We start from the raw sequence: 20,964 nt of genomic DNA, 5'->3' as shown, positions 1-20,964 counted from the left end.
TGTGTTAACCGTTTCTCCTTCAGCTTCCCGACTGTAGTCAAAGAGCAGAGAGTTGAACCATGTGCAGCTCCAGGGATGAGCAATGATGCTCATGGGTAAAACAACCCCTGTCACACAGCAGCAGAAGTTCAGTGCAGATCACTCCTTCTTCCTTGCAAGGCTGCAGCTTTATTGTTTTATTCCGTATTGCACATTTAATTCCTGCCGCTAACTAACAACGGCCACACAACCTCTCTCTATCGGTCTCTGTGCACACTCATGCACGCTCACCCCCTCCCAGGTATGCACACACACACTGCCCAGTTTCTTAAAGACATGCCACTCTTATAACATCTGTTTCATTAAGATGCAATTTGTTTAGGTTCGTATCAAGGCTAACGTATAACGGCCTACTTCACCATCTCCACCCTCCCTGTTACACACCAGAATTACAAATCAAACCCTCTGGTCACTATGTGCATCTGATACCGTAGAATTAGTTTACATCAAAATTCTGTGCTAAGAGGCTTTTATTGTGGCAGGAAGCTACAGGAAGTTAGTGCTAACAGATTGAGAGTGGGCCTATTTCCCAGCAGCTACCATAAAAATAAATGGAGAGTTTTGTTATGGGCGGCAGCAGTCGTATGATGAGAGTGTGTGTGGTCAGTTCGGGATTGCTGACTTTGTGTAGCTGATCCTCTAAGTCCCTGCTGACACTGGAGTTATTTTGTTGGCAGGGTGCATCTCTTCAAGACCTTCCTCTGTGTGTACCTCTTCTCATCTCTCCATCAGTCTCTCTCTCTCTCTCTCACACACTCACACACCTCCCATCCCCTTTAAAAATTCTTCTCCCTTCCAATTCTCACAAATGATTTCACCAGTGAAGCATGTGCAAGCACTGCTTTCCTGTGTGTTTCAGTGTGTGTGTGTGTGTGAGTCTGCACGTGGTGGGTGGGTGTGTTTACAGTGAGTGCACGGCCTGGATTATTTGTGTCCATGTCTGGTTGTTTGCCCGTGTTGTGTTGTAACTCTCAGTGCTCTTCGATTTTGTTTTCATTTTTCATCTCTGATGTGATATTCTCTGTTCAGGAATGTGTTTGTGTGTGTGGGAGAAAGCCAGAGAGAGGGAGAATGCAATAGCAGGTCGTAAACACACACTCTGAGCCTGAGGGTGAGCAGTCACTTTGTCCTGTCACTCTCTGCCAGGTGGTCAGAACCTCATGTTCTTTACATGTGTTCTCAGGATCACTTAGTGTGTTACACACCAGAATACCAACATTTGTCTCCGTGTGAGAAGATTTTCTTTTACTCTGAGCCATATGTGCACCTCTCTCCTCACATGATACAAGTGATTGGGTGTATTTTCTGTGCATGGCCTAAAACGTTAAGATTTTACAGACAAAATAAGACTTTTCAGTAATCAATCTTTACAGTGTGTCGTTTTTTTTCCTTCTGTTCTGAGCTTAGGGTGCCACGTTTTCTCCTGCTCCTTTGTGCTCAGCCTTACCTCCATGGCTCAGTGGTTCATACCTGGGATTGATTGTTTTCCACAAGACAGTGTAGATCAGTGTCTCCTGATATCAAATGCCAATGTCTGTGTCAGATGAGGTGACACTGGAAAATGAGGACACCAACTTTTGCTGCCTGTAGCTGCGGTTGGGGAGCAGTGGTGGAGGAAGCTTGGTACTTAAGTAAAAGTACAAATACCCAGCAAAATACAGTGGCTTGCAAAGGTATTCATACCCCTTGAACTTTTCCACATTTTCTCACATTATGACCACAAACATAAATATATTTTATTGGAATGTTATGTGAAAGACCAACACAAAGTGGCATACAATTATGAAGCAGAAAGAAAATTAAACATGAGTTCATTTTTTTTTTTACAATTAAAAAACTGAAAACTGTAGTGTGCAAAAGTATTCAGCCCCCCTGAGGCAATACGTTGTGGAACCCCCTTTTGCTGCAATTATAGCTGCAAGTCTTTTGGGGTATGTCTCTACCAGCTTTGCACATCTACAGACTGAAATCTTTGCCCATTCTTCGTTGCAAAACAATTCAAACTGAGTCAAATTAGATGGAGAACGTTTGTGAATAGCAGTTTTCAGATCTTGCCACAGATTCTCGATTGTATTTAGGTCTGGACTTTGACTGGGTCATTCTAACACATTAATATGTCTCATTTTAAACCATTCCACTGTAGCTTTGGCTTTATGTTTAGGGTTGTTGTCCTGTTGGAAGGTGAATCTCCGCCCCAGTATCAAGTGTTTTGCAGACTCCAACAGGTTTTCCTCCAAGATTGCCCTGTATTTGGCTCTATCCATCTTCCCATCAACTCTGACCTGCTTCCCTGTCCCTGCTGAAGAGAAGCAGCCCCAGAGCATGATGCTGCCACCACCATGTTTGACAGTGGGTATGGTGTGTTCAGAGTGATGTGCAGTGTTAGGTTTCTGCCACATATAGCGTTTTGCATTTAGGCCAAAAAGTTCAATTTTGGTCTCATCTGACCAGAGCACCTTCTTCCACATGGTTGCTAGGTCACTCACATGGCTTCTTATGGTTTACTTTAACAATGGCTTTCTTAATGCCACTCTTCAATTAAGTCATTTGTGCAGTGCATGACTGATAGTTGTCCCATGGACAGATTCCCCCACCTTAGCTGTAGATCTCTGCAGTTCATCCACAGTCACTATGGGCCTCTTGGCTGTGTCTCTGATCAGTGCTCTCCTTGTTTGGCCTGTTAGTTTAGGTAGATGACCATGTCTCAGTAGGTTTGCAGTTGTGCCATACTCCTTCCATTCGCTGATGATGGCCTGAACAGTGGTCTGTGAGATGTTCAAAGCTTGGGAAATCTTTGTATAGCCTAACCCTGCTTTAAATATCAACACAACTTTATTCCTGACCTGTCTGGTGTGTTCCTTGCACTTCATGATGCTGTTTGCGCCCCAATATTCTCTCAACAAACCACAGAGGCCGTCACAGAACAGCTGTATTTGGACTTAGATTAAATTACACATAGGTTGACTGTATCTAGTCATTAGGTCAACATTCGATCAGTCAGAAATCATCAGGCAACTTCTGAAGGCAATTGGATGCACTCAGAGAAAAGGGGGCTGAATACTTTTGCACACTGCACCTTTCAGTTTTTTATTTGTAAAAAAAAAATTCACTCATGTTTAACTTTCTTTCTACGTCACAACTGTATGCCACTTTGTGTTGGTCTTTCACATAACATTCCAATAAAATATATTTATTTTTGTGGGAATAATGTGAGAAAATGTGGAAAAGTTTTGCAAGCCACTGTATATACTTAAGTAAAAGCAGAAGTGCTACATCAACAATCCTACTTAAGTAAAAGTCTTAAGTACTTACTTTTAAATGTACTTAAAGTATTAAAAGTAAAAGTACTCATGCACCGAATAGATATTATTGATTTCCCTTGCGAAGGATCTGAACAGGTTAAAATAATCAAAGAAAAAAAATGGACTAGGTGTAGTTAATCTACATTTTCAGTACCCAGTAGTGTGTCATGAGGCAGGCTGTGGGCATCAAGTGAACAGAGAGGCTGGTAATTAAAAAAATAGGCATTCACCATGTTTACTGTGTCAGTATTCCTGCTTTAGATTCATGTTAATCAGACTTTAATGGATGGACCTGTGTTAGCAGACAGTAGCTAACTAGTTAGCTATTGAGCCAGAGCACCGGCATTATGATTAAGGCTCATTATAGAAACACAGCTGGCAGCGTGACACCACCTCCATGCAGAGTCTGACCTCACATCAGTCCAGCACAGCTGTATGAACACAACCGTATTCATAAATGTACTTGTAACTACAAACACTGAGTAGAAAGTACAGATAATAGCTGCAAAATGTAATGGAGTAAAAGTATAAAGTATGCACTATTATTTTTACTTAAGTAAAGTATAAATACATAAGAAATTAAAGTACAGTAACTAAGTACAAATACTTAGTTACATTCCACCACTGTTTGGGAGTAAGCATCATAGAGCAGAAGTGTCCAGGTCATTGTTGGTCTGCTGAGTTAACTTTACTTTATTTGACTTATAGAGTGAAAACACAATATTTTTGTAAATTATTTTGTAAATTATTTTAGCATAACCATACAGGTTTGAGTTTTGGGCCTTAATGGCATCAGAAGAGCTGACACTAACTAGTACTCAGGGTATCTCTTCAAATATAGGGAACCATTCTTTCAATTTGAGCAACCGTGTTAATTTCACAGAAGGAAAGCCTTGTTATTCTAAATTTGTTGGAAAAAAATGTCAGCATCAGCTAAAAAAAAGGGTTGAACAATATCACGCATCCCTACCCCCAACAAGTTCAAGCAGCATGGTCATCTGTTCCATGTCAGAGCTTGCAAAATTGAACCATTTCCATCTAACCGAAGCAACACGAGTACCTTTCTGTGGTGTTATTTTATTCTTTACAGTGGCTGCGAGGGACATTTTGTCACAGCAACGCTCAGTTATGCAGGTGTCTCTAAGGAAACAGGGGCAGCTTACCTCACTGCAGCTGCTGATATTTGCAGCAGAGGCTCTAATCTCAATAATCTCACAATTTAGCAATTAATGAAATTCAATTTATTTGGTGTTTCCAAACACTATAATCAGTAAGTGACATAGAAATGCATATAAAATACAGCAGATGCTTTACACTACAAGCCTAGCTGTCAGCTAAAACGAACACGCTGACCCCTACTGTGCACACCTAGCAGTGACAGCAGGCAAGTGAGAACGGGTCAGTTCAGCTGATTATTAAACCTTTGTCTGTGCTTTGTTTTCATGCGGCAGTGTGTTGGAGTGTATTCAGGACTTTAGCTGTCTGTTTTGGGTGTGGTGTAGGGATTGTGTGTATGTGCATGCAGAGTACAGGAAACCATCCCATAATATGAGCGAGAGGCTGACAGCATGGGATAGTGATTTCAGTCGGCATGGCAACACCGTGCAGACTCATAACACACAATAGCATTTTAATGCAGACCACATGTGATGGGGCTCACCATAGGGGCGGACACATACGCACACACACAGACACAGACACACACACAAACACACCTCTGCTGGCTGTACACAGTATATAATCAGCTTGTGGCCTGGATGGGCTGGGTGCAAACTCCATAATAATACAGCACCCTGTTGTCAGACTGTAATAAAGACTCTATTTCTGCACATGCGTGTCAGGCATGACACATGCAGTGTGTGTCAGAGCACAGAAGACAGAATGGCTTCTTTCTTCAGCCTTTGAATTGACTATGGAAGGGATATGCTGCTTTTTAAATAGTAATACCTTACTGATCATATAAGTAAATTTACCTTTTTATTGCATTAAAGTGCTGTCTAACCAAACTGAAGTTGCTTACAATAAAAAATACCTGTGTGCAGTGTTGGGAAGGATACTTTAAAAAAGTATTCAGTTACAGAATACAGATTACCTGTGCTGAAATGTAATTTGTAATGTATTCTGTTACTTAATCTGAGTATTGTATTGTGAATACTTGGATTACTTACACAGAGTTACACGGAGCTAGCTAGCAGCTAACTGGTTCACTCATTCAAGTGACGTTAACAGTGTAACAGTGTACTGGCATCATGATTGAGGATCATTATAAGAGCACAATGCAACACCTTCACTCTTCATCCTCATCCTCTGAACCCCATCAGTCCGGCTGCACTGTCCTCTCTGTCACCCGCAGCATGCAGATTTCTGTCCAGTTTGCTCACATGGCCCAAAAACTTTAGCTTTGATCAAAGATTTTGTATTCATGGTAAGAGCTCTCACTCCAATGACCACCATCAAACAAATGTATATAACCACACAATGAGACATGCGCTCAGGAGAAAGTGTAACATCTGCTGTAAACAAGATCTTTGTCAACAAAAAAAAAAAGATTTTTATCCAGCAGAGTGAATAAACACAAGTACCGGTACTGTTGTGTAATCCACTGATTTCAACAATGTGACTGTATTCTAATTACCATCCCTTTATACTGTATCTGTAACAGATTACAGTTACTCATATTTTCTATTCTACTTATACTACGTCGGTACATGTAATCCGTTACTCCCCAACACTGCCTGTGCGTCTAATAGGCTGCTGTCGAGATGTCTCTCAGTAAGCCTTGGCTCCACACTGAGCCTCCAGTATGGCTTCAGTGCCTCCTGACAGGTACTCTGTTATGTAAGTAAAAGTTTCTCTTGAGTACGTGTTGCGAGCCAGGTGATGTAAAATGCATCGTTTGGCACACAGCAGCGCTCTTGCATGAACTATGGGATGTATTTTTTTTCCTCTGAGGGAAGGCAGAGTCCCAAAACCAGGCAGACACAGATTGTTCCAAAATCTTAGAGGTAAACAAGCCTCAAGGACAGATAGGCAACAGAGCTGTGGAATGAAAATGGATATGATATCATGTTTGTGGAGGCTGATATTTCAGCTCCTCCTGCAATAGCAAGTGAGGTTATGAGAGAAAAGATGACACAATCTTAATGACTTCATCATCTTTGAGAATTAGATTTAACTAAAGAAATAAGATTTAATGTGACCATCTGTTGTGTCTGGGTTAAATAGAAATGCGTTGGTATTCTTCCATCTGTAGCTTGATTCATTTGGTCCACATGATGTTGACTGGTAGATGTGAATATAAAATTATATGAACTGACTTTCTCTGCGTGTAACCAGGATGTAATCTATTTCCTGCAGGTCATTCTGTTTTATGTGTTTATTATTGCGAGATGACAAAGGAATGAATGATCAATGCATGAGACTGCAGCTGGACCTCATCTATCATGAATAATGATGCGCACATAGACATAAGAAATATTATGGGAGGAGAGGGCGTTTTTTTTTTAAACTAGTGTTGAATCAAACTCTGATTCATTTTTCCTCTCAGTATGATTCCTGGGGGCAGATCTAAAGACAGCAGTTGTGCTCGAGTGCCAGCTGAGACCCTAGAGGTAAAAGTCTCAGCCCATTCTGGAGTGGTTTGTATTAGTCTCACTGTTATTAAGGCATACTCCTAAAGCCGAACAGCTTCTGTAGGCAGGTGCACAGTGAACACAGGGAGCAGAATTCAAGGTCTGAGCTGGACACAAAGCCACAAAGTACACAGGGTTTTTTTTATAGTTACTCAAGGATTTTCTGTTGTTTGCCTTCTCCGGCCAAACACACACTAAACCATGTAGTGTAGTTTGCTTGGCTACATTCTATTGTCTCACATGTGTGTTAGAGAGGCTGACAAATAATGTGAAATGTGACTGTAGTTACACGATAAATTAGGAAGATTTTAAAAAGCAGGTATTAATTCCTGCCAGCTCCTAAAGGTCCTCTAGGAACCTCCTCTCTCTCTTTATCTCATTTAAGGAGAGGGACTTCCTTGGTGCAGAGGGAGAACATATCCAGGATAAAAAGATGCCAAGGGCTGAATGAGACTCAGGGAAAACAAGAAAATCTTTTTTGGGAGATTGTAAATCAATTTTAACATCCCTCTTTGCTTGGTTAGTTTTTTAATAACACATTATCATATGTAAACATCAGAATAATGATGTTTATGCTGGACCATTATTTTTGCTATGGTTGGAGTTTTGAAGTTTTAACTCTGTCTTGTTTTTGTGAATGCTATGTCTTATGAATGTCTTGACTGGACTTATTTAAATTTACATGGACAAATTGACTTTTCATTTTAGAATGAAGAGGTGAAAGGTCACCTCGTACCCAATTGAAAGGTCAATTTGGTGGTTACTGTGACCTAAGGGGGGGAAAAACACTATGAACACCATATATTAAGATGCACTGAAGGAATTTGGTCAAATTGAATGAGTAAAATTTATTAGTCCAAGGTCAAAGGTCAATGTCAAGCTGAAGTCACGTGTGTTATTCAGTTTAGAAAATATGAACTGAATTTTGTTGGTCAAAGGTTGCTGTCACTTTATGAAAGCTACATCAACATAACGGCTTAAAATGATCTTGCAATAACAGTACACATTATACTATATATTTATAATATATCCATACTAAAGGGCAACTTTACTTTAAGACATTATAATGTATAAAAAAAATTGTATTTAAAATACATTCTTCATTTGTCTGGACAGATATGGATATGGTAGGTCAGTGTAATATGATTTATCCATATATCTGTTAGTTAGTTGGGTTAATTTGAGTATGATTGTCTCTCTCCTGGTTAAAACAGACTCCATGTGCGAACACTCTGTACTCATCAGTAACGGAGCCAAATGTTGTCAGGCTAACAGTACCTAAGGGACGTTATTATAAAGTCTCAGAGGAAAGCTGCAGTGTTAATGTAACTTGTAGTTATATGCGACTTCCCCGCTGTGTATTTGCACTCTCAGGTTTTAGTTGTCCCAGGTTAATAGACCCCGGGGCAGCGATTAATACAGTGACTCATAAAGTCCATTAACCTTCAGAGAGCAGGGAGTCGTTAGGGAGCCGGGTCTGAACACTCAGGGTAAAGCTGGAGCTTCTGCCGGGGCCTCAGACACCAGAGGATGAATATTTGAATATGACTTTCACATCCCGCAGAGGCAGATGGATAAAGCAAAGTCGCCTCATGCGTATGGATGTGCGCATCGTTATGCAGCTTGCTATGTGTTTGTGTGCGTGATGGTGGAGGGAAACGGGTGTTCTCGCTCTTTTCTGCTCTCATTTCTTCTTCTTTTTCTTTTCAACATTCCTTTCTAAATTGTCTTCTTTCTATTCTTCCACTTTGTTTTCACTCATCTCAATTTTTAACTCTTTAACTTAATCTTCATCCTCTGAGGTTTTCTTCCCCGTCTTGTTCCTCTCCTTAGTTCTTCCCACATTTTTCCCATTATATATTCCATTCTTTATTCTTTACCCTTCTTTCCTTCCTCCTTCTTTGTTTATGTCCTCTCTGATTGTGTCTTTCTTCTCGTTTCCTTTCTTCCTTCAGGTGACTGTGTTCTACTTAAACAAGCCATGTTCCTATTAGCTTTTCTTTGACCTTATTCGAGGTACAGGATTTATATGAAGAGTGTGTGTGTGTGTTGAAAGAGAGAGAGAGAGACTGTGGTGAGGTTGCTATAAATGATGCGCTGGTGTGAAAGCCATTGGACCATGACTACACCGTAGGTGATAGAGACCCAGTAACATCAATCATGCACATTCTCACACACATACTGACGTACACACACACTCACACGCTCAGTCTCTGCCCTCGTTATTCCCAGTAGAAGGGCTTTTCTTGATTTTTAATAAAGGATATCTGCAGAGAAGGTCAAGGTTATTCAATTGTTGGTCATTCATCTCCTCTAGTCTGCTCTCCCTTGATGCGTACACACACACACACACACACACACACACACACACACAGTGCACAGATCTCTCAATCTTCACTGTTGGCCCCAGCTTGGGGACCCCCACACCTTTGTGTGTGTGTGCGTGCTTGTCCGTGTGAACAATGCAGCCGTCATCCCTGGGTTGTCTGGTTATCCATCACAGGCTTTATGTAGTTCTGCTGCTACCTTCAGTGTGTTTTATCCACAGTGAGCGTTGCGTTGTCACAGATAATATTACTTACTGTTTTATCTGCAGACTGTTGAACTTAATACAAACATAAACGTTGTGGAAATTGGAGAGTGGATGTATTCCCTGTGGGGAGATTATACTGCTGCTGAACATGTGAAGTAATGTATGGATCCTTGTAAGAGGAGAGCACAGAGTCAGAGTGTTAGGCTTTGAGGTTATTGTGGAGAGCGCTGTTAATCTGTTTCCTCAGGGGAGCTGGAGATTTGTGAAAACCACAGATTATTAAAGTACACTGAATTACCAGATGGAATATTATATGAAATTCCAAATGATCGTGTGAATTAGGGATGACATAATACACTCAGGGTTTAATAATAATGGAAACACGCAGTTCCCTCTCGTTGGGGCCATAGACAAAGGATTTCTCGGAATGTGCTGGCAGTGGATTCTCTTAGGCCCCGTTCACACTGGGGAAATCAATCTGGCTAGAGCAGGATTCGGGCCGTATCAAGATATATCCGGATAGTCCTGCTATATTCAGCTTGATTTCAAGCCGGATTGGCTCAAATGTGACTCAGGTCTGACCGCAAATGCAGCTAGCGAATCCGGCTAGCGACGTGATACTTCCGGTTCACAGGGACAGTGGGTCGCATACAAAAGCTGTATGTAAACAACCGTCGAAGTACGACAGCTTTGCCCCAAGTTTATTTTCGACAGGGCTACAAAGGCATAAACAGCTTTTTAAACCGGAAAAAAAAACGAAGGAACGAGTGACACAGGACAAGAAAAATGCACCACGTATGCGCACACGCGGCCTGAACAGACTCTGTATATTACAAGGCGCCACCTAGCGGCTTGGAGGACAGTAAACAAGCCGGGTTAAGCCGGATTGAGCGCGGACATGCATGTGTGATAGCCAAGCTTAAAGCTTAAAGACTATCCAGATACAATCCTACTCTAGCTGGATTGACTTTCTCCATAGTCCAGTGAGTTGATGGCGGGGCCGCTGCGGGTCAGTCTCACAAGGACTGTGTTCCCTAAAATGATCAGTGTGTATGTGACCTGATATGATCATAAAAACATGTTTCTGGGGGTGGGACTTGTCACTATGGAAGCCAAAAATGGTGGTGAGAGATGAAAAAAAATTAGCCGTCTAAAACCTCACCACGTAGTTTCAATGCCTAAACTGTAGGTCACTTTCAAGATGGGTCAATAAAAGAAGTAAAATAAAATGCAGTTATGCTTATAGTAATGCAGTAATGGATGCATTATGCTGACTTTAAAAGCATTCTTTATAAATTGTATATATTTCTTAGACGTAGCAGTGTCGCCTCCCTTTATTTGTCAATGTTTTTAATTCTCCAAACCACAAAATGCGTGACTAAATTCTCAACCATCCTTCAAGAAAATGAGTACCACAGTCATCATGACACATTTCCATGTGAGACTGGATTGATTTTTATTGCAACTTCTATAAGACAGACCTATAATTTATTCACAACACAGGAGTCTCATTTGATACCTGGGACAGAAAACAACAGACAACCGAATGATGAAGGCTACATTCTGTTTAGGCGCTGGTGGGACGCCTGTGCACTGAAGTACACTTTACACTTAGCTGGTAGTCATGCTACCTCAGAAAATGAACTTTACTTCAAATCCCACTGTGTAACTTTATCCCTTTCAACATTTCCAGCTCTTTGAGCAAACCTGCTCCATGCACAGAATTAAAATATGTACCTTTATAATTCCCAATGTAACAGCAGTGTCTCTTCTCTCAGCTGCACAGTGTAAAGAGATTCAGAGATGAAGAGCACAGGTGAAGTCCAGGCTGGGTTTTTATAGTGGTAATACCACCTTTAAATGGATATGAGTGTGTTCAAGGCTGCAGCGGCAGAAGGCTGTGTTTCTGGGTTTAAACCTCAGGAGGGTTTTGACTGGCCTCAGAGGGAATTCCTCTGTGTTGTGCATTGTTGTGAATTATGCGTTTCATTCGAGTGGCATGAGCTGTGTTTTCTAAATATGGTCATCTTAGACCATATAGAGGGGGGTTATTATTCTAAGCTAGTGAAATTTTTATGATTTTTTTTTCATGAGTGATGGCATTTTTGCAAAGTGAAGTCATTTCTGGACGGCTCGTAGGCAAGTTAATGGTCCGGTGTACGGGGAGGTGTGTGGTGCGAAGCGTCAGAGAGGACGATTAAAGGGTTAAGGAATGAAAACAGAGCTGCACGCAAACGTGTGCATGTTTTTGTGACTCAGGTTGATGTCACTCTCAGCTGACTGAAACACAGACAGGCCGTCACGGCTGAGTGTTTGTGCTGCGGTTCCTCTGCTGTACCAGTGTGTCACAGTGCTGTTGTGCAGTGGCCATTCTTAATGTTGTGAAAGAGAAAATCAATACAACAAGGTGGCTTTCATGCATCCCTGTATGACACACTGACCTGCCTGTTCAACTTAAACTGGGTATCACCACACATGGTCAGGGCACATTACTGCTGCTCTTGCTTAAAAGCTAATAGTCTACCAGTGTAATTTGATTTCCTTACTGGGGCCATTAAAGCCCATTAAATCTTAAATACACTGGTGCATTAGCTGCGGCTCTGCTGTACACCTTGACACTATAGATAGCAAGTCCCGCCCACTTTCTAGGCTGACCTCAGGCTCTCCTGGGAGCTGAAGTTTTTGAACACTGCACACTTAACATGAGCAGGACTGGGTGGGGTGGGTGGTCTGAGCATTAACCCTGAGGTTGTTTCTAATGAAACGAAGACAAATCTGTCCTGAAGTTAAAACTTTAACAAGCTGCTAAATTATTTGAAGCAGCGGAGGAATGTAAAGATGGCAGGAGTCAGCTGGTGTTTGGAAACAGGTGGCACTGCATTAGAATCTTATGGGGTTATGGAAAATCTGATAAAAATGTTTTATATGCAAATAAAATGGTGAGCGTGGTATAAACAGGTTAATGCGCTAACCATGCTAGAGAACAATCCCATATGAACCTGTGCTATGTTAGCATTGTAGGTACACTTTAGTAGAGGTGGAAGCTGTATTGAGCTAAGACAGGTGCAATAACATAATGAAAACCAAAACATGTTTGGTGCTATTTTAACATGGAGGTCTGTAGGGACAGCTGCAGTTTTTAAGCACTCTGCATGGGCTTATCACGTGCATTTAAACCGTGCTGCCTTTCTTTCTCTGCTATAGGTAAAGGTTTATTTCTCCCATTATTTTCCCCCAGACAATCACATCTCTTAATCTGCCGATACACTTAAGATACCACAGGTATTGTCAGGATTTTAATGTAATTCTTTAGGCTGCTTTTTCACTTAATTACTAAACAAAGAGTCTTTCACTCCAGAGACACAAATATTTCATTCTGAACATGGGTAAATTGGACACACATAAGCGTCACTGTGAAGTCACTTGCATAAACACACTTCAACGCAAAATGAAAAAAGGATGTAGAGATTTTTTTGTCCAATGTGAGGGCAGAACTGATGAGGTTTCCATGGTCAAAGGTCAATGCGACCAGAAAAAAATGATACAGCAAGTATACAAGCTTACTTACTACTTTTATTTCCTACATACTCTCACATTTAGTCATAGAGCAGAAATGGCATACAGTGCTAATAATGCAGATGGAAATGCACTCAAGAGAAGTGCATTTAGAGGAGGATGACGGATGTGATGGACTTCCAGGCCGTGCTGCTTTAAAATAATAATTTTTATTTGAGTAGATGAAGAGGTGAGTGAAGGCCCGAGCTTTCCATTAGTGCCTCTGTGTGTGTGTGACATTAGGCGACAGTATTAAATGAGTGAGGAGGTGGGGCAGAAGGTGGTGAGGTCTGCCTTTGGAGTGAATGACAGGGCAAATGACACCAAAGATTTGTAGTGACACTACCTGGGGATACTGGCCTCTTTCTTTCTGTCTGACACTTTTTTTTTTGCTCTTTTTCTCTCCATTTGTCTGTCTATCCTTCATGCATCTATCTTCTGTACGCCATCAATTATTCACCCGGAGCAGATGAATATTTCAAAGGGTGCTGGACTCTCTTCCCCTATACCTCATGCTCTCATCCCTGTCTCTATTTTATCTCTCCTGTCCCGCTCTTCCTCCTCTGCCACCATCACCTGCTCACATTTGTCTCCTCATTATGTGTTAACCTTAATTCCAGCTCTGTGATTTCTTTTAAAAGATGTGTGCTCATTTCACCTCAGCTGGCTCTGAGTGCTCCATGTGACAATGTGTTGGCTTCATGCCTGCATGTGTGTGTCTTCCCCCTGTGCCAGGCTCCTTTTTTTTTCTTTCTTTGGATTAATGGAAGAGGCGTTTAGAGTGATGGTGTGTTGTGGCTGAAGGAGGCTCCACATTAACTATGAATGGCAATCTACCTTTCGCATGTTTTGTGGATGGGCTGAGCCTCTCTGCATATTCACTCAGCTCTCAGTTTTAAAACTTAACCTAGAAATCCAGCAGGAGAGCCACACTACAGCACACTTTCATGCATCTCACCTCTATAACCTTTCATTATAAGTAAAGCATGGTCTTAATTTTGAGAAACATTAGCATCAACAGCGATGTACTCTCCCGAATAAATCTGACAGGAGCAGTATTTGTGTATGATCAGTGGCAGGAAACCAAAAACAGTAACAGTTTTCCATCATCAATATCATCATCATCATTTTTTGAGTCAAACATTACAGCAGCGTGACGTGAATATTTCTCTTCTAATCTGGGATTACAGCCAGAGGATCTAACTGTGATCAGCAGATAGAAGCGATGGATAGAAACAGAGAAAGTAAGGAGGGATGGATCAAAAGAAGAGTCTCTATTTTTTTTTTACCTCATCTAATTCTGACATGGTGTTACTGTGTGTGTGTGTTCTGTGTGCTCGTGGTATATTGGCAGGATTGGAGCATTTACTGTGGCTTGTGTCTGGCTGTGCTGCAATCTGTTAGCTCTCCACTGTTTTCTCTCATTCCACAGAAACAGCACATTTGACCTGACATGGTTTTAATCTCATGCACTGATGGGGATGATGGCGTGTTTTTCTGTCCCATAATTCAAAGGCCAGTTTTCTTTCATTTTTAGTTCCTTTAGCAGATTCATAAATAACAATGTGCGAATCAGGCAGGGTGCTAACATATTGTTTATGTTTTAATGAGTACATATACAATCACAGTTAGTAAGCAGTGGCTAGAAATTAAAAGGGCAGTCGTCTCAGTTGATTAGAGCAAAATTCCAGGGCTGAACCTAATCAACTATGTAGTGGTGGATATAGAGGTGATGTAATATTTCTACATACTGTACACACACACACACAGAATACTGCAAGTGATTTGAAAAACAACTCAGCCAATCATTTGGCTTTAGTTGTACAAAAATCAAGCTAATTTTGCTAATGGAGGATGTGGGGTTAAAAGCATTTTCTTTGTTACTGCAACAATTGTTCTCACCAGCAGGTTTTCTGGACTGATTCACATGGGAGGAGAATATACATCTGCTCCTTCAACTGCTGCTAGAATGTTTGGTAGTTAAGGACCTATGTTTAAGTTTAACCATGGCATTAGTAAGACAGAGATTAACAAGACTACAAGGCCAATAAGAAGACACCACCTTTATATGCCATGTTTGCTGCTTCCCACAAGCTGCTACTGCACAATGGGAGAAGTGCCAGGTGTCCTTTGTGGCCACGCAGCGGTGGATTTGTCATTATGACTAACTCTGTTGCCGGCTCAGAGGTGCAACAGTAAACAAGACTGTACCCCATTCACCAGTGAATCTTTATTTCTCTTAAAAAGCACATCCAGGCTGAGTATCTGCCCGACGATGTTGGCCTTGTCTCGTCTTGTGTTCTCTTAACTTCGCACATTAATCTGATGTAAGTTTCTTCTTCAGAACAAAAACAAGTTGTTTCACTTGTTTTTCTTGTTGCATGCTCTGCAGGCTTAGACAATGAACACACACACACACAGACAATAACACACTGTCCAACCCGAGACAGGCTGCGCCATCTTCACTGCTTGTGTGTGATGAAGATATGTTTTGTGTGTGTCTCCAATGTCACCTTTTCCATCTTTGCTTTGATTGACAAGGGTGACCGCTGTTTACCACACACACACACACACACACACACACACACACTGCCCTAGTTATTACAATTGCCCAATGAATATGTCAAGTTGTGATCGCTATGGCAACAGTACCATGCACTGTCTTACCTTGACATTATTGGAATGTCATGTTTCATCTTCTCAAAGCCGCTTTACTCTGCCACCTTCAGTCAAAGCTCAATCTGAGACTTGTGTAATCCCTGCAGGCTGAGACAATGATAAACAATGGATTCTCTTTAAATGTTATAAAGTTTAGCACATTTTGGACAAACAGATTAGGAGGTAACCAAAAAGATAAATAATGAAGGATGGGGAACAGTATATACTTTTGTTATCTACAATGTATGAATGAAACATCATTTAGTCATGCTGTATGACTAAAACTGAACTGTATGGTTTGAAGTACGCATATAGTAATAATCAAATTGTATATCGGTAGTCATATTGTCAACTGTGTTTGTAGCAGAAATTTATGCTACTGCTGTAAAACAAAAAATTATGAATCCGAAGTCGAAAGCTCACTTTTCTGTGATTTCCTCAACTTAAATGTCTGACTTCAGTGGAAGTAGCTACATTTACAGCAGTAATCGATGCCAGGACACGGTGGCAGTCGCTTCTTTTTTTGGCAGCAAATCATACTGCAGAGGAGTTACCATGGTAACCAAGACCTAAACTATGATGTTAATTTTCTAAACCTTTTTTAATCCCGACATGTAACAAAAAAAAGAAAGAAAATCAAATATATATATATGTGATGCTAACCGTGGGTGTGAGAATGTTTTTAGATGTCAGTAAGGTTGAAATAATGTCTTGTGTATTTTCAGATGGTGCTGTATGCGTATGTGTGAAACAAATATTTGTAATCCAGTCTTTTACAAAAGAGACAACCTTAAAAAGCCTTCCTAAATCAAACCACTATAGCTACTTGATCAAGTCTGGTTAAATATACTACTAGTACTAGATGTCCCATGATCTGACAGACTAAGAGCTTCCATATATAACAATGATGTCTTTGTTTTATTAGGGTCACAAGATTTTAAAAGACAAATTTTGGCGAAGTTTATTTTTGTATCTGGGACCACAAATCACTTAATATTTTCCTGTATTGCTCATAGTCATCATATGAAATTGTATCATCACCTTTGAACCACTGCTTCTCTTTCTGCAGGTTAACAGACCTGTCAGGCTCGCTCACAGATGGCCCGGTAAACTACAAGTACAAGACCAAATGCACATGGTTAATAGAAGGATTGTAAGTACCCATGCTTTCATCCTCCACATATCATAATTCATCTTACTTAGTTCCACTTGGATGAAAACAGTGTTTTGTATCTGACTTAAGGGCTCCAGATAAGGAGAGCATTATCAATGCATAAATAGAAGGAGTTTGTCTATCAATGTAGTCATTGTGCTTCAGAGACCAGTTACTGCTCAGAGATGCACCCTGCACCAGCTGACTGCACATAGTAACAGCTATGTAATTAGCTGTAAAGTGCTGTATTTATTATTGTATTCTATTGACATTCAGTGTGTGCCAGTAAATGGTGCACAGCCCCATGTAGCAGTCACAAACAGAATGACATATGGAAACAATGACCTTCCTCTGTAGGGTGAAGATTCAGTGGTGTCTCTATCCTCCAGGAGATGCTCATGATCAAGCTCAGAAGCATATTTATAGATTATTTATAACCACACATTCTGCAGGCACTTAGTAGTATTTTTGTTAATAAATCACCAAATCGCCTCAAAAGTCTTTCAACTACTGGTGGCCAAGACATGTGCTTCTTTGGCAACTCAGTCTCACATAACAATGTTTGGCTGCATTTGTCCCCAGTGCAACACGTGGTGTCTGCTTCAATTAGCTTGTGCACAAGCAGGGAAATAAAGGCTGACAGAAGTCTAAATATGTAATAATGAATGTAAAAATAAATTACACACGGGACCTTCACCACAGACACCAGGGGCCGTATTCACAAAGATTTTAAAAATCCCCTCAGAGAGGGGAAAAAAATCTTAGTAAGGACTCTTAGCTTAAAATTGATTTAAGAACATTGTCAGAGCAAGTCTGAGGAAAGAGCAGACTGAACGTTTGATCTTAGCGAGGAGGCGTGGTTGACCCCGTTGCTAAGCGTGATGCATTGTTTTAGGAGATGTGTTAAGTAGAGGTGCTGGTTGATGCAGATTTATCTGCAAACAAAATGGTTAAAACAGGTTAAAAAAATGTGAAAACCAAACTGGATAGATGAACAATGCTCACTCTTAGCACAATTGGCTGAACTGAAAAGTTCTCTGAGCAAAACCCAGCCCAGTTATTATGGCACAATCTAAGAGACAGACATGGGAGGACAGAGCGGCAGATGAACGCTTGCCTCCTCTTGGTTTTGTGCACAAGTGAGGAGTGCGAAAAGCGATGGTCAATCTAAGATGAGGTCAACCACAAACAGTATGCCTGCTCCATCTAATCTGTAATGTTTAAATAGCGTGCTGTCATTCATAGTTTGGAGAACGTTTCTCCTCTCTGTCTCTGTAAGCCTCTTAAAATTCTTCCTCCTTAACAGTTTTAAGGGCTAAGATTTAGTCTTAATTATAAGAGAAATTCTTAGAAAAGGACATAATTCTAAGAATTTTCTTTGAATTCCACCACTAAGGGAAACTCTCAGTGTTAAGAATCTTTATGACTATACGGCCCCTGGTGTTCACCTGCTGAGCGTCCTCTACTCCAGGGTTCTCAAGCCAGGATATGATCTCTGTGTAAACAGAGGAGACGTACATTAAGAAAAGGACACTTGACAATGCAACAAAAAGCTTTTCTGAGGCAGGCGAGAGTCTCTTTTATGTGTCAATTTACAATCTTATTCACTATTAATAAATACCAGAGAAAAGAAAGAATCACAAGGTAATATATATTCATCAGTTGTGTTCCTGTCATGCCCATCTATTGTGTGTTCTCTCTGCCCGTCTCCCAGTCCTAATGCAGTGCTCAGGCTGCGCTTCAATCACTTTGCCACAGAGTGCAGCTGGGACCACATGTACGTCTACGATGGAGACTCCATTTATGCCCCTTTGATTGCCGTGTTCAGGTGAGCGCTTGCTCTTTTGAATAGGGGAAGCAGAGCTAGGGGAAGGAAATATGGAAATGAACCAGGTAGCCTTTGGCAGTATTTCAAAAGCATCAATAAATTTGCACTTTGCAGTCAAATGACTCCACGTATAGGCAAACAATGGGCCTCATAATTAAACCGTGGTATAAAGCAGCGATAATAAGAAGAGAAAAATATTGCAATTACTCACATTATCCCTGAATGTCACTTCCTTTCTGGGCCTTTATTGCATATTTTTTTTCCCAAAGGACAATCTCTACAAGAATGTGGGTGGCATTCTTTCATTATATATGTTAAAAAAACACTAATACCACATTCATTTAATAACCTCCCACTTTCTACTCTAATCCACTGAGGCCTCGTGCTTAGAGTGCAGTTGCTCCCGTGAAGGGACTAATGTAGGCTATTCCATGAAGACACATCTGCCATTTAATAACACAAAGCTGTGTGTAGCATTATTACCAACACTATGCTTACACAGTTCATTATGGATGGATGGACACACTTTAGAAAAAATAAAAACAGTAGTTGCTTGGCTTAATCTTAATGTAAGGGTATATTTGCAGTGCATTGCATGCATTAAAAGTGACAACATCATCAGTTACAATCTGACACTGCACTGAACGCTAATCACTGTTATATTTTCAGTGAAGTCTGCAATTCCTGAAGTGGAATTCCTTTATCTGAAAGCCCTGCAGACCAGAGTGCATTCAATAAAACAGCAACCTTTTATTATAATTACATTTTCTTCATCCTCTTTCCTTCCTCAGTGGTCTTGTGGTGCCAGAGACTAGAGGTAATGAGACAGTCCCAGAGGTAGTGACGACGTCTGGCTATGCTCTGCTTCACTTCTTCAGCGATGCTGCCTACAACTTGACTGGCTTCAACATCGCCTACTCGTAAGTCTAGATGCTATACCTGCCTGTCTTTCTGCTACAGATAATCTCTGGGGACCAGTACGATAATATAACACCTGCATATCTTATGCACTAGTAGGTAAAGTGAGGCATAAGAACCAGCACTTTTTATAACCAAGGAAAAAAACTCTTATCCACACCATGTTTCCATTACTGAAGCAGTTGTAGTTTTTCACACACTGCTTTATGGCGTACATCAGGCAGACGCCACTATAGCTGCTCCAAAGTGGAGTCAGATGGCAGCTAAGTTAAAACTATGTAGCTTATTATTCTCTTAGTGGATGTCATGGAGGAGGCAGTAAAGAAACCAAAGAGGATCTTCTCTAGAGAAGAGAGCGACAAAGAGACCAAGCAAGAGTCCAAGAGTGAATATTTGTTTGAGTATTTGAATATTTTGAGTTAAACATTGTTCACGTAGTTTCTGTGTGGTATGCTTTTTAAACATGTGTTAGTGAAGCTGTACACTGCTCGTATGATGTTTGCAAGCCACGCTATTCATGTTATGGAGCAGTTTAGCAGGTGTACAAATCAATAACTTATCTGAGGACATGTTTGAAGATAAGCTGCTTCCTTTTCCATCAGTGTGTAAATACACCTGTACTTCCCTGTACATGAGGGAGTCAACCTACCGCACCCAAACATTAGGGGCAGCCCACGAGCAACTTTCCAATTAAACTCCATTTTGTTGTTTAACAAACTGGCAACAAATAACAGGATTCTGTAAAAACTAAACACTACTTTCCTTTGGACAACTAGGAAACCTTCTAGTGACCAACAGTCATGTAAAAAATATTTTCAGCGAATATAATGTATAGCGGTAAAACTGGTTTATAGAAGCTGTACAAATGACAAGTTAAATATCAATAGCTCCTAGACTGGTGACACTGGTGGACATATTTGTTTTTTAGGATTCATGTCTTAGTATAACTGTGTTGTACTGCACAAAAGAACATGTTGAACTCTCTCTACTTCTGCTCTTTCCTTGGAGGTGCAGTGAAAAAATGAGCCAACAGTGATTAAAAATGTGACGGGAGAAAAACAGCTAGGAAATGCCTAGGGGTTAGTGTTTGACTGAAGGTGAACAAAAGCTATATTTGAAAGCAAAAATGTCTCTAATGATCACTTGCTACTGAACGCAAATTTAATACACAAATACACACTGTACATCTTCACCGCTGTCAGCGCCGTGTCACCGTGTCTTACCCACGGACAGGTGGCTTTGAGTCACTGTGACGGCCATGATGGAAAATTGAATGCTATGTGGAAGGTTGGACTCCTGGGAGGACAGTTAGTGTAGAGTGAGACAGGACACACACACTCAGAGCA

The 20,964-nt window shown here is 40.8% G+C and overlaps 1 protein-coding gene across 5 annotated transcripts in view; it reads left to right on the top strand.

Annotated features, from left to right (window-relative positions):
- atrnl1a (attractin-like 1a) overlaps positions 1-20,964 on the top strand; it is a 180,322-nt gene that overhangs the window by 11,817 nt on the left and 147,541 nt on the right. For all 5 annotated transcript variants that reach the window (XM_028423948.1, XM_028423947.1, XM_028423945.1 and 2 more), the window contains exons 2-4: positions 16,789-16,872; positions 18,587-18,700; positions 19,492-19,620. In XM_028423948.1, the coding sequence (XP_028279749.1) occupies positions 16,789-16,872; positions 18,587-18,700; positions 19,492-19,620 (327 nt within the window). The remainder of the gene's footprint in view (positions 1-16,788; positions 16,873-18,586; positions 18,701-19,491; positions 19,621-20,964) is intronic.

This window comes from Parambassis ranga, chromosome 15 (assembly GCF_900634625.1).
Source record: "Parambassis ranga chromosome 15, fParRan2.1, whole genome shotgun sequence".
NCBI lineage: Eukaryota > Metazoa > Chordata > Actinopteri > Ambassidae > Parambassis > Parambassis ranga.
This window is presented reverse-complemented; position numbering and strand designations above follow the sequence as displayed.